This window comes from Drosophila teissieri, chromosome 2L, assembly GCF_016746235.2.
Source record: "Drosophila teissieri strain GT53w chromosome 2L, Prin_Dtei_1.1, whole genome shotgun sequence".
Lineage (NCBI taxonomy): Eukaryota > Metazoa > Arthropoda > Insecta > Diptera > Drosophilidae > Drosophila > Drosophila teissieri.
This window is the reverse complement of record NC_053029.1, coordinates 6047051-6059735: the sequence shown is the minus strand read 5'-3', so window position 1 is coordinate 6059735 and position 12685 is coordinate 6047051. Positions and strand designations below refer to the sequence as shown.

At 43.5% G+C, this 12685-nt stretch overlaps 2 protein-coding genes across 3 annotated transcripts in view; both read left to right on the top strand.

Annotated features, from left to right (window-relative positions):
- LOC122626178 (E3 ubiquitin-protein ligase TRIM9) overlaps positions 1-12685 on the top strand; it is an 81344-nt gene that overhangs the window by 21471 nt on the left and 47188 nt on the right. The gene's annotated exons all lie outside the window — the stretch shown is intronic.
- On the top strand, positions 6132-6945 carry LOC122626211. Its single transcript, XM_043806387.1, has one exon. It carries the CDS (start codon positions 6252-6254, stop codon positions 6792-6794), a length of 543 nt encoding a protein of 180 aa, XP_043662322.1. The 5' UTR covers positions 6132-6251; the 3' UTR covers positions 6795-6945.

Genomic DNA, 12685 nt, shown 5'->3' with positions numbered 1-12685 from the left:
CCAAACCGCCCATTTTAAGCGCTTTTAAATTTATTTACTTGCTGCTGTTTCTGTTGCTGGTTTTCCCTCGAATGCGAAGGCAAAAAGTCCAGACCCAGACGACACATAAATTGCCGGCATACGTGTGTGATGACAGGCGAACGAATGGATGAATGAATGGCCCGGCGGACGGATGGAGGGGAAGCGGTACGGACGGACAGACGAACAAACGGACGGACAGACGAACGGACAGAATGCAGACATGGCAAACATGCATATAGACGGCTGTGTAACGGTGGCATATCCACCAATACCAGAACACAGACGTTGACAAATTGATTGCATTCTTTTATTTTCTATGCCGACGACATCAGTGCACCATGCACCATGCACCACATGGCGTATGCGTTATACGTTTGCCCCCTGCCACAACTTCTCCTGGGGCTCCTTTTAATATGGTTAGATGCAGTTGATTGAGTTTTAAGTGCCGTTCTATGACAACGTTTGCCTTTGCCTTCAATTAAAATGCAAAAAAAAAAACAAAACACTTTGAAATGTTTGCAAGGGCCAAATGAAGTTAAGACACTGCCTGTCAGGCAAGGTTTAATTTTTATTGGAAACAAATTGATTTACTTACTATTTCCCAGTAGATGGATATTTTGTTTGCAATCTTAATAGATTTAAGGACTGCTAAGTAAAATTCCATTAAACTCGCATTTCCAGTCTCTAAATCCGAGCTCATTTTTAAAAACGCCTCCTTATGTTTTTGACAAGCTGCCAGACGCAAAAAGAGATCCTTCGAAAGCGAACACCCCAATTTATATTTAATACATCATTAATAATTTATAAATGAGTGCACATCAGTGTAGAGTGGAGTGTAGAAAATGGAAACTCAAGGACTCCTTTCAGTTGAATTCACAATTGAAAACTCTTGGCGTGGCCTGAAGAAAAATCCGCTAAACTGTATGATTAATTCATTATATATTTATGACATTTACAGATGGTGTGTAAAAATAGAAAGCGAATTTCCGATGAAAGAATACGAAGTCCTTGTGTAGGTGTGTAGGGCTTTCAAGGCCTTGGAAGGCGAACAGAGATCCTCTGTCAAAAGTGAAAGAAAAAGCGTAATTTTCTCGGCCTTGCACGCATCATCTGACATGGCGAGGGGCATCCCCAACACCACCCACCACCCACATCCCCCACCGCCCCAATGTTAATGCTATGCAAGCAGAAGGACCATTCACTCGCCTCCCCCCCGAAAAGCACGCCCCACATAAATATGCATAGAAAATGCCTAAAAGTTAATTACCGTCAACATTCTGAGTGGCGGCTGTCCAGGGGGAGGAGGTGAAAGTGGGAGAAAGGGGCGTGTGAGATGGGCGTTGATTTTAATTTATGGCAGACAAACTTTTCTCCCCAACCATAAACATCTATGTGGCATCTATGTGTGAGTTGGTAATTTAATATTCATGACCGTGTTAAAATCAATGCCAAAGTCGGAGGCGAAGCAGTTGACGCTACTGATACGCGTCCATAACAATCTAATTAGCAATATTTTATATTTAACGACCTGGCTGCTAATTTTAATTGAAATTCTATGCTTCCTTCTATCTTAATTCCTTTTTTTTTTGCTCACCCCAGCTTCCTATCAATTTCGGTTATAAATCTCGGTTTACCCTTTTTCCAACCAACTCAACTCAAGCCCCGCGGAGTCTGCCAATAATTACCCTCATCAAAATTTGTGTACTTCAGTTTTAAAGAGCAAAATATTGTGCTGCTTGTGCGGGTGCTTCAACTTGCTAGGGCCCTTGTAGAACATATGAGGGATCCTGGTGAAAAGTGTTAAGTGGAGGGATTGGTAGGGGAGCCAATTTAAATAGGGTATACGGTAATATACAAACACCATACAAACATCATACAAACACCATTCCACACAAAACATGTCACAAGAGGAGTCCATAACTGTAGTATTCGAATACCTCATACCAAATACCGCATATATTGATTTTCAGTGCAATGGGTATGCAATAGTCGAGGCACCAACAACCTTTTTGGATTTTGCTCTTTTTTGGCTAGCTTAATTCCTCCATACACATATTATTATTCTGTCTTTTAGCCTTCAGCCCACACACACAAACTCGCAAATTACCATTACGCCATTTGACATTTGCATTTCAAGTGATTCTGCTTGTTGACTTTAATTAGCTGAGATTTGTTGCCATCCCCCGCCTCCTTTTTCTCGCCCACATGCTAATAGCTTTTCCCCAGACTCGGGAAAAACCGAAAAGAGTTTCCTTACCCTGTTCCTTTTACCAGTAATTGAACCAAAGGACTAAGCTGTGTTATTTACCTTCCATTTGCATAGTTGCGAATTCACCCGAAACGAGCTGGAAAAAACATTGGAAAATTCTGCTCTTTCCCCTTGCGGCGTTTTGCGTTTTGGTCATGGAAAGTCTCATTACCGGAGCAACAACCACAACGAATCGATTTCCTGGGCGAATTTCCCACCACACCGCTTTTCTCGGGGCTCGGGCTCATACAGGTGGAAAATGCGCAAAAATTCATTGTGCAGAAAAAGTTTCCTTTAAAGAACATAACACACAAAAAAAAAACAAACAACTGGCGGATGGGTGGAGTTCACCTGCCATCGGCTGTTGCTTTTTGCTCTTTGCTGGCGTGTGCGGTGGAAAAGTGTATTAAAAACGTAGGGAAATGCTGTCTTCGTTTTTCCGTACACTTTCCCAGCTGTGCTCAGCTGCTTGGAAACAAACAAGGGGTGTTCCGGGCCCCAAGCTCCCCATTTTCCAGCAAATAGCCGGGGGAATTCCCCGTTCTTCGAACTCTGCGGTCTGCCGCTCGGTCATAAAATGCTCTAAAATTAAGCATAAAATATTTAAATTCAAATTGTTTTAGCCAGCACCATTTTCGGCTGGCTTTAATGTACGGGCAGAATTTATGTAAACTTTGCCGATTCTATTTAAATTTGCATTTTATTGCAATTTGTTTGATATTTGCCATTGCTCAGCTCTAGCACATAAATTCCAGTTTTATTTTATGTTATTTTATGCATTTGGCTTTTATTACCCATTTTTCCAGCCACGGCAGCTCCTTCAGCCTTCTTTCGAAGGTACACCGAGTATATCTCTGCCCATCCCGGGGCTTTTTTGTTCCGGCTCACCAAATGATAATTTATGCAAATGTCTGTAGTCTGTAGTCCCGTGAAAGAAGACAAAAAATCGCTGAGGGTTGCAACAAAAAGCCTCCCGAATTCGAGGAGCGGATGGATCCATTTTCCATTTCCATTCTAGTTTGCTTTGTGCTGACATGCTTTTGTCATTTATTTTGTTTATCTCCTCTGCACTGTGCTCTCTCTCTTTCCATGTAACAAATTATTATTATGTTTCGGCCATTTTTAGCTGATCCAAGGGCTTCACCGAGCCCAGTAAATCACGAAAATCGGGCCAACAAATTCCCGACCTTTTTCGGGGTTTTTCTTTTCTGCATTTGAGTAATGAGCTGCTTATCGAGAGGCCAAAAGGTGAATCTCGGCTTCTCCTTGGAAGTTAATGATATGGCATCATCTCTCTTTGCGAAAAGGTTAATGTCGAGCTCATGTTGTTGATAAACATGATGTCTTGAATACTTCTAGTTCCTTTAAAGCCATCATTTAAGTGTAGAATTTGATATCGCATGCATCCTTTTGCTCCAATACATCGAAGTACTGAAGGGGTCTTTTCACTTTTGCTCAGCATACATAGCAACATCTATCGATGGCACTTTGCCAAATTCCTGCATTAGTTTCGTTTACTTTTCAATTGCCTTGGCATTTCCCTGTTCCTTCGTTTCCATGGCTGATGTTTCAACTGCACTAAGTAGCCAATTGACAACTACAAATTGAACATTTATTTTCCAGCTGCAGCTCAATGTGCAAGTTGCCCAAAGGAAACGGGGGGGGCTAAATGTTTTACATACCCATGTAGTGGGTCTCAAAGGACTCAAGTGGTCGGTCATCTGTTTGACAAAGTGAGCAACTAACTGCTGGCAGTCTGAGTAGTTGTTTGAGCAGCTAAAATAATAGAATTTTCCCCTAAATTTGGCCAAAGATGCCTCACTGAGGCAAATAGTAAAGGCAGAAGCTGCTCCAGCTCCATATGCAAATGTCTAAGACATGGGTGGATGACTACCACAGTCATCCTCATCCCCATCCTTATAGTCATCGGCATCGTCATCCTTCTTGAAGTTTTCCTCTATCAAACGAAGGATACACAGCCCGATCCCATTTGTTTATTTGTTTACTTTTTGCCATTTGCCTGCATGCGAGTTTCCCTCTACTTTGTCATGGTTTCCCCTCCACTTTCTCGTATTTTGGTTGTCGTCATTATTTGTTGGCTTTTTTCCTGTTTAGCCATGAATATTTTCATATTTTCATGTGACCACTTTCGGGTTCCTCTGACTGCGACTGCGACTGCTTACTCCTGTCCCTCCTGCGTTATCCTGGCAATTGTGAGCAAAACTTTCGGCTGCTGCCTTTTCTTCCTTGGAGGTCGCATGTGTAGGACCATGTTATTTAATAGGCTTCTGCAACTTGGAAGACGAGCAGCAAATGGCAGGCAGCTCGGCACAGTGGGGAAGTTCGTTAAAAACTCATACTTTCTTTCTACTTTGAGATCTGTTTGCATATATGTATCTAGTAAATATTGATTGTTTCCTTTTATTTTGTAATTTTTATGCATCTTGATGAAAGCTTTTTGTTTCCTCCTTCGAGGGCATAACATTTCGTTTGGTTCCACTGTCCAAAAATATGCTCCTTGGTATCACAGGTCTCCTCGCTGCTTCCTGCTCCCAGCTCCCTGCCTCTCCTAATATATTTCCATCTCACCCTCGTTGTTTGTTTTGTCTGTCTGTCTGTCTGGGAGTCCTCCGCCTTTTGGAGTCGTCTACATGTGTCTGCCCCTTGTCGCTGTCCTTGCAACCCCTTGGTGCCCCAAACCACAACCGCTTTCCTTTCTGCTTCCGTTTGTTTGCACAGTGGCTGCTGCTGTTTGGGTAATGCGTTCAGATTATTAAACATATTTTCTGATGCCTGACAAATGGCAGGACAAGCGGTGGCAAAACTTTTGACGTGAGACACAGAGTTGCGTAGTCTGGTGTTTGCGCTGGAATTTGCGCAATTAAAAGAAACGCTAGTTACTTTAAGTGATCAATAAAAAGCAGGAACAGTAAGTAGGTCAGGCCATTAAAATTGCCACGCCACGCCAGGCGAAACAGCAACAGAAACACACACTCGGGATACACCCCAAAAGAGATTTATGTGTGTTTCTTTGAAGGGAAGGGAGGCAGGAACACTGTATCCTATATGGTATCCTGCTCCTTGTTTAATCGTTAAAGGAATTCATGGTTTGTTTCTGGTTTTTGCCCTCCTCCGGCAGTACAAGTTTTCCTATGCGTTGACACACGAAGAAGGGGGTGCCCCCATACCATACCATACAGTACATACTACTTGGATCGGAAACACACGAACTTGCAACTCGACCATAGAGGAAGCCACCTGGCGTCGACAAGCGAACACACTTTGGTTAACTCGACTCCCCTGGGACTCTCGCTTTCAGAAGTTGCTGCTAAATGCTTTCTGATTGTTATTTTTCGTGTTTTCCTTGGGCTTCCTCGGTTTTCCTCGCTTTTCCCCGCTTTCCTCCTCCGGCAAACTGCGAAATTACAATTATTACACGGACCCAAACTCAAGTTTTCCACTTCTTGCAGTTCTCGCTTCTGCCTCGGCAGCTTTCCCTAAACTTTGCTTTTTGCCGTTCCAAATGCAAAATCTGGTAATGTAGGCGTGTTTAACACAAACTTAAGTTGTTCGTAATGACTTTGTAGCAAAATTTCGGTGGAGCTGTAGCTGGAGTCGGATGGAGTGGTGGGAGAAAGTAGATTAGGGCGGTACAGGAACTTAAGATGCCATTCTTAAAGCCCTCAGACGGAATTAATGAAAAAAGTTTGCAGTTCGAAAAGGACAACCAATGGAGAGGCACAAATTTCATGGTGATGCGATAGACCAGATATGCAATAAAGTACTAAAAAAGCAATTTAATAAATAAAGATTTTCTCATAGCGAGAGTTATAGATTCTATCGTGTAGCATTGAGTAGCTTTGCTTTTCTCCTCGTCAGCACAGAGATCACTTGATTCAAATTTCCAAATTCAAGTCTAGTTCACATAGTCTAGGAACACATAAAAAAAAGGTACAAACAATCAGGGAAATCAATAAAAGCCATGGAGGATGACCTGGAATTCCTTATCAATGCCCTGTCGGTGCCAAACACTCCACTCACCGAGCCCTACGATGAGTTGCAGCTTCTTGAGATGCGAGAATCCTTCAAGACGCTGCAGAAACTCCTGCGACGCAGTGCCCTGCCCGTGGAGGCGAGTCTGCGTTCGATGCCGAGATCGAAGGCTGGTGGACAAGTAGAGGCATTCCCATCCAAGCTGGCTATTGAGGCCAGCGATCAGGCGTGGAACTCAGCGGATAGCGGAGCCCACTCGTCGCCCATCATTTCGGAGTGCGGCCTGCGGGATTGGGTAGAGGAGAATCCTGCCTCCGACATTGGAGACAGGGCACTGGTGCCCTACGAGGAACTGTGCAATGAGCGCAGCAGCTCGGATACCACAATCACCAGCCGGAGCTACGCCTCATCGGGAATCTCGATCAGCATACCTGTTCACTTGGTATGGAACAACAAGGACTACAATCAGCAGACCACGGACAGTGACACCACAATAAGAGCGGACGGGTTCAGATACAGTTTCAAGAAATAAGTCAAGGTCTACCATGTTAGTTTTCAAAAATTGGAGTGAGAGGATTAAAGTTTCATACATTTTTAATACACGCTAAGTAAATGGTGATAAAAATTCAAATGAGTGCAGTCTTCTTGCAAGTCTCATGATTATTAAAAATATTTGCACAATCCATCCAAGCTTTCCGCTTGGTGAGACCACTTTGGCAAATCCTCCACCAGTGAAGCGCCTCTCTATGCGATTCTCAACAAGTTGAGCTGCTCGTAAGTGGATAGTAGATCACGGATCCACGTCATCAAATTAGTACGCATGACCTGACCCCAGACACAGTTTTAATGAGTGAGCATACCGACATGGGGCTTTGACCCCCTGCTTAACCCATGCCGGCCACTGGCAGAATGGTACGGAATGGTAGCATTGGAACTTGTAAAAGTGATTAAAACGGAAATTTAATTGAAATGCGCACATTTGCGTAGGCATTTGCCCATTTCCGTTTGACTGGGCACGCAAACCACTCTCGGATGCTCAGATACCGGCATACAGAATGCCAAATGTTTGTCTACAAACAAATGGCCTGCGGTTATTTTGCATAGACGTACTGGGCGGTATATATTTTTGAATTCTGCGTTCCTGAATGTAATTTCAATATTTTCTGGTGTTTGCGTGCGTGCAGCAATTTCCTCGACTGCCAAATAAAAAAATCTAATTTCATTTCGTATGAAATTTGCTCTATGTCCATTTCCATTTGCCGATTTCATTTGTATTGAAATGTTCGCCAGGGACTGTTTTGTACAGGTAAGGCCCCTTAAGCAATTTGCTTTCGCTTTTCCTGCCTTTGATTTTTCCATATTCCCGCCCGTCACCTAGAGAGTTCGTTTGTGTGTGCTGTGTGTATTTTGTGAGTGTTTCCCTGACTGCTCCTTTTGGCGAAATCGACGTCCAGAGTAGGGGAACCCGTGCCCGTATATGACCATTTATTGCTATGCATATTCAACGGCGGTATGTACGGCATGAAATTCCGGAATAGGAGCTGGTAAATGCAATAAAAATGTTGTATGCCAGCAATTAGTGTAATGGTCGATCTGAGGAAGGGATATGAATGCTTTGAGGGAGTGGGAGTACTTAAGGCTTTCTGGTTCTGATTTTGTTTGCTTGCACTTGATGGTCTACCGAGTGTACACAAATTTGTATCGATTAGTACCGAACGGTATCTCAAAGCATTGCATAACCTCAAGGTTAAGTTGGCGCCTTTCTATGCGCTTCTCAATGAGTTTACTTCGTGCTGTTATCTTATTCAACACTCGTTCAATTATTTCGCTCTTTTCAGTGACTTTTCCATTCAATTTCCAGACTCTACATCTATTTTGCCTTTTATCCGTTTAGTCAGCTCTTCTCATTTCATTTCATTCAATACTGGCAGTGCCTCCTCGCTTTGGCCCACCACTTTTGTGCTGTTTGTTAGTCTGGCTCTTGTGGGGCGTGTAATTGCAAATCCAATTAATTTACGAACTAGTCACAGCAAATGTGCTACTAAGTAAGACATAAATAGCACAAGACTCCCTACTACTACAAATGTCTGTGTCTTGTGTGCCAGAATTTAAAGTGCTCGTGCTGGATTCAAGTGTGAAACTGCCCTGGCTTTGGATAGATAGAGATGAGGAGGTTCGAGACGGTTTGACGACGATTTTGGAAGTGCTTTCGTGTGCTCAGGTTGACAAATGCACAACAATTAAGGGAGTAGTTCCCGGGAATTTATGCTGACGAAGATGATGGCTCCGGGGCTGCCTTCGAAATTGAAAAGCGAGTCCGCCTCACTCCTGCGGATCATTTCGGGTAGATGAACATCCATTTCGCTTTAATGCTTCCGTGGCGAGCATTAAAAACAAAAAAAAAAACCTGAGAAAGAGAAATTATGCTAATAAATCGCGGCGACACGTGTCGTTGTACTCTCGTTTTAGTCCCTTTACCCAATGCTAATGGACATGCGCCACGAAATATGCATCGAGTATTTTTCAAAATGCCACATTGTTGCACTGCTCCGGATTATTATGAACTTCGGGGCACTCCTGCACGTGGTGTTTACACATCATTTACATAAAACGAGCAACAACTTTTTGCAATTTCTTAACGAACAGCGAAAGGAAAGCCCGAAACGGCCCAACAAAGTTGTTAATTATACTTGACTGGACGACACAGCCCAGTCTTTTCCTTCTCGCTTCACAAAAAATACAAGAAAAATACAAAGAAAAAAAAGGTGCTCTGCTCACTCAGCCTTTGATGGCTTAAGGGCGGGGTAGGGATTTGCCAGGACCTGCCCGCTTATGACGTGCTGGAAGAAACCATTAATCAAAGCTGCCGCGTCTAGCACGGCAGTTTTACATATATTTCCCTTTTCATTTCGCTTCTTTTTTTTTATATTTTTACTTCTTATCCGAAGCGGACCATTTTAACGACTCGAAATGGGAAGTTGTTCGTACCAATGTTGGGTTCTCTTGGGTCGCGTGCGTATCATTTAGCAGGGAGTGCGGCCCTGAATCGGTTGCCAGATTAAACAATTTGAGGGCTAGCGGAAAAAATGTGTATGGCCTAATTGTAGTAATTAATGAGTTTAGTTTACAGCGCCGATGAGCTATGAACCACGAAATTACAGCCTGGTTTCTGCAAGAAGGCGCACAGGAAAGGTGGGCAGTGGAGATAAGTGGTAGGAAGTAATTAATAAAACCTAAAACTTAGCAATATTTTGGCAAACAGCGGACTTGGACAACATATAAAGTGTTTAGCCTGCTCCCACATCCTTTGACCTGTCCGGGCCAAGCTCCCTGCTGAAAAGGTGCAATCCAAAAATTTAATTACATGCCCCAGCGAATCGTAAATAAAGCCAGTTGACGCAACCCGAGAATCCACAGAATCCATAGACAATGCCCAGTTGCAGATACATATAGCAAGGCAAACAAACAAGTATTTTTAATAAGTGGATGGATGGCTCGAAGGGTTTCTGTCATACACGTGCGCCGTAGACCCAGCAACCGGGGATCCTTTTTTCTTCATCTAGAATTTGCAATAAAACGTATGGCTGAGCAATTGTGCTGCGGACGAGTAATTTATAAATTCTCGTCCACGTCCTCGTCCTGTTCTAAACAGAAAATCCTTTATTTTCCAATGATGCCGCTGTTGAGCCAAACTAATTTCCCGGACAAACATGAAACGGCCCCGGTTGCATCCCCCTTCTGGACAAACACACCCCTCGGAAAATGAGGAAAAGCGCCAGGGAGGGGATGCGAATTTCATTGGGAAGGTGTGTGTGTGTGTCTACGTGGATCGCTTTTAATGCCGCTTTCCGTCTGCGAGATTTTCGGTGGTGGCTGCGCTTTCCCACTGACTTTTCCCAATAGCCAAAATCGCCTTTTTTCCACGTCGCTTAGTTAATTTCCACTGCACTGCGACTGCGACTGAGACTGCGAAGCGGTGCATTCAAAATTAAATCCTCGCCGGACTATTTGTCATTTTTGACAGTTCAAACTGCCTTCGGGGGCGCAGTAGCTCGACTTTTGCGCAAAAATTACAACTTATGGTGGGACATTCATTTTCCTCCTGCTTCATCGCTCAACTTTATACTCCCTCAGCGCAGCAACTTCTGTCGTCAACGCGATCTGCTGTTGTTGCTTGTAATTAGATCTATTGGAAAATATTACAGTAACTGGATAGAATACGATCTGACCTGGGGATGATTAATGAGGCATTAGGGAGTCGTTAAATGCATAAACAGTAGGAAAAATCAAGAAGTATATATTGTTTCTGAATAATTGTATGCCTTAAGCTGCTTATATTAAACACTTTGCATAATTCACACGATATAGCTTGCATTTCCACACAGATCATTGTCGAAAAGTTTTCTCATTCACATAAATCTCCTCTAATCCCCTTCACTTATAAATATTTGCTTTTTAATCTGCTTCCATCACCGATTCAGCAGAAACAAAATACGCAATTCGCATTGTATTCCCAGAGGGCGGTTAGAGATTAAAATCAAATCATCTCGTAAATTGCCACAACTCTTTTGCCGCCGCGTCCATTCGGCAGACAAATCCTGCACCAAGGATATTAACGCCTTAGTCCGCTTAATGTAGCCCCCTTCCAGAACCTACCCCTTTGGCCCAGAATCTGGCAAAAACATAAATCATAAAATATAATAGACCAGGCGCAGACATAAAAAGCGAAATTGAAAACGAAATTTGCATTCAGCGCACATGACGAAATTCGCCTTTAAGTACATAACAATCGAAAATTATGGTTTTATGGGGCCGGTCGAAGGGTTCGAGAAGAGTCCTTCGTTCCCGGATTCCCGGGATTAAGGAGCTCGACTGAATCATGGCAACAGTTGCGAATCGAATCGCATCGAATGGGAGCCACAAATGCCATTCGTTTCCATTGTCAGTCAGTGTGAGTGGGGGTGGCTTCCTCCTATTAAAAAGTTTTGTCAAGTTAAATTACCAAAAATTGCAAATTGCTTGGATTAAACACGACGGCGAGCAGGGACAAGGACAAGGACATGGCCACTTTCACTTCCTGCCGGCCATTGTGTGGCCAAAGGATTTCATACACTCAATATAATTAAGGGTTCGAGCCTTGGGCCTCGACTCTCCAACTCCAACTTCTACTCCAACTCCGGAAAACTTTGTGTCCTGGCAACAATTTTGGCCATTGTGTGGCCCTACTTGTTGGCCAGAGCATTTGTCGCCGGTCATTCTGAATTGTATGTTAAATTAAATTTTACCACAGAGACCAGTCTGGCCAAGTCATTGAGCCTGCCTGGATGTGGAGTCGTCCTTCTCATCCAGTAACCGGTGGCTGCTCCTGTGGTTGGTCGGCTTGTGGCATTAAGTTGTCAGTTTGTTGAGCCTGACAGATTTTTCATTCCCTGGATGAGAGGGGAGTAAACTGGTGGTCGAAGTTTGTTTGCCCTGTGTGCTCCAGGTCATAGATAGGCGTATGGAGTTAATAGTATGATATATCACTGGTACTATGACGTTGTATGTTTATAACCCAGTTAAATTCTCTGTCTAATAATACAATTCTCCTTTCATTGCAGGTAATTGTCCAACGATCTCATCTCTCAGCCATTCAAAACCCAAATTAAGTGCGTAAGTTGAAGTGTCTCAAGTGGCACAACCCAATCCAACCCAACTGGCTGTTACTTACCTATAAATCAATAAAGCAATGTCACGAGACCCTAAGAGGAGTAGTCTCCTTCGTAGGCCTTCCTAGTTCTTCGGTGGCTGGAAGTGCTCTGCCATATATCACTTGACTATGCGGCTGATTGCCATCGCTTAAGCGGCCAGCGGAGCATTTTATTTAACTGTCTTCCCGGCGAACGCTGCGTATACGTACTTTGTACGTCCTCCATACATCCCTCCATATTCATGGCATACATACTCACATGCCTGCCTACTTACTTATGGTAGTTGTGATATGTGGAATTGATGTCGAGTGCGGTCGCCAAAGGAATTGGAGGCAGCGTTTCCATTTAATAGGCGCACATGAGACTCCCGACACATAAAAACCAATTTCGCGTAAGTGATAAAAATGCAATGAGCACTCGCCGCCAAGTCCCACACGATTGGGATTCTGATTGCGATTGGGATGATCATCGTCATCGTCATCATCATCATCATCATCATCATCATCACTATCATCGTGATGACAATCATCATCAGCTGGTGACGCAGACGCCTATGAATTAAATTTACGATGGCACACAAGTAGTTTTGACACATATATCTTAAAGAACATCGTGGCGCCATGAAAATCTGTGGCCAGCCTTAAATGGGAGTATGGGATGGGATGGGCCTCTGATGTGGGGATACAACGCAGCCTGTGTTCCTTTTAATTGTTTAATTCGTATGCCGACATCA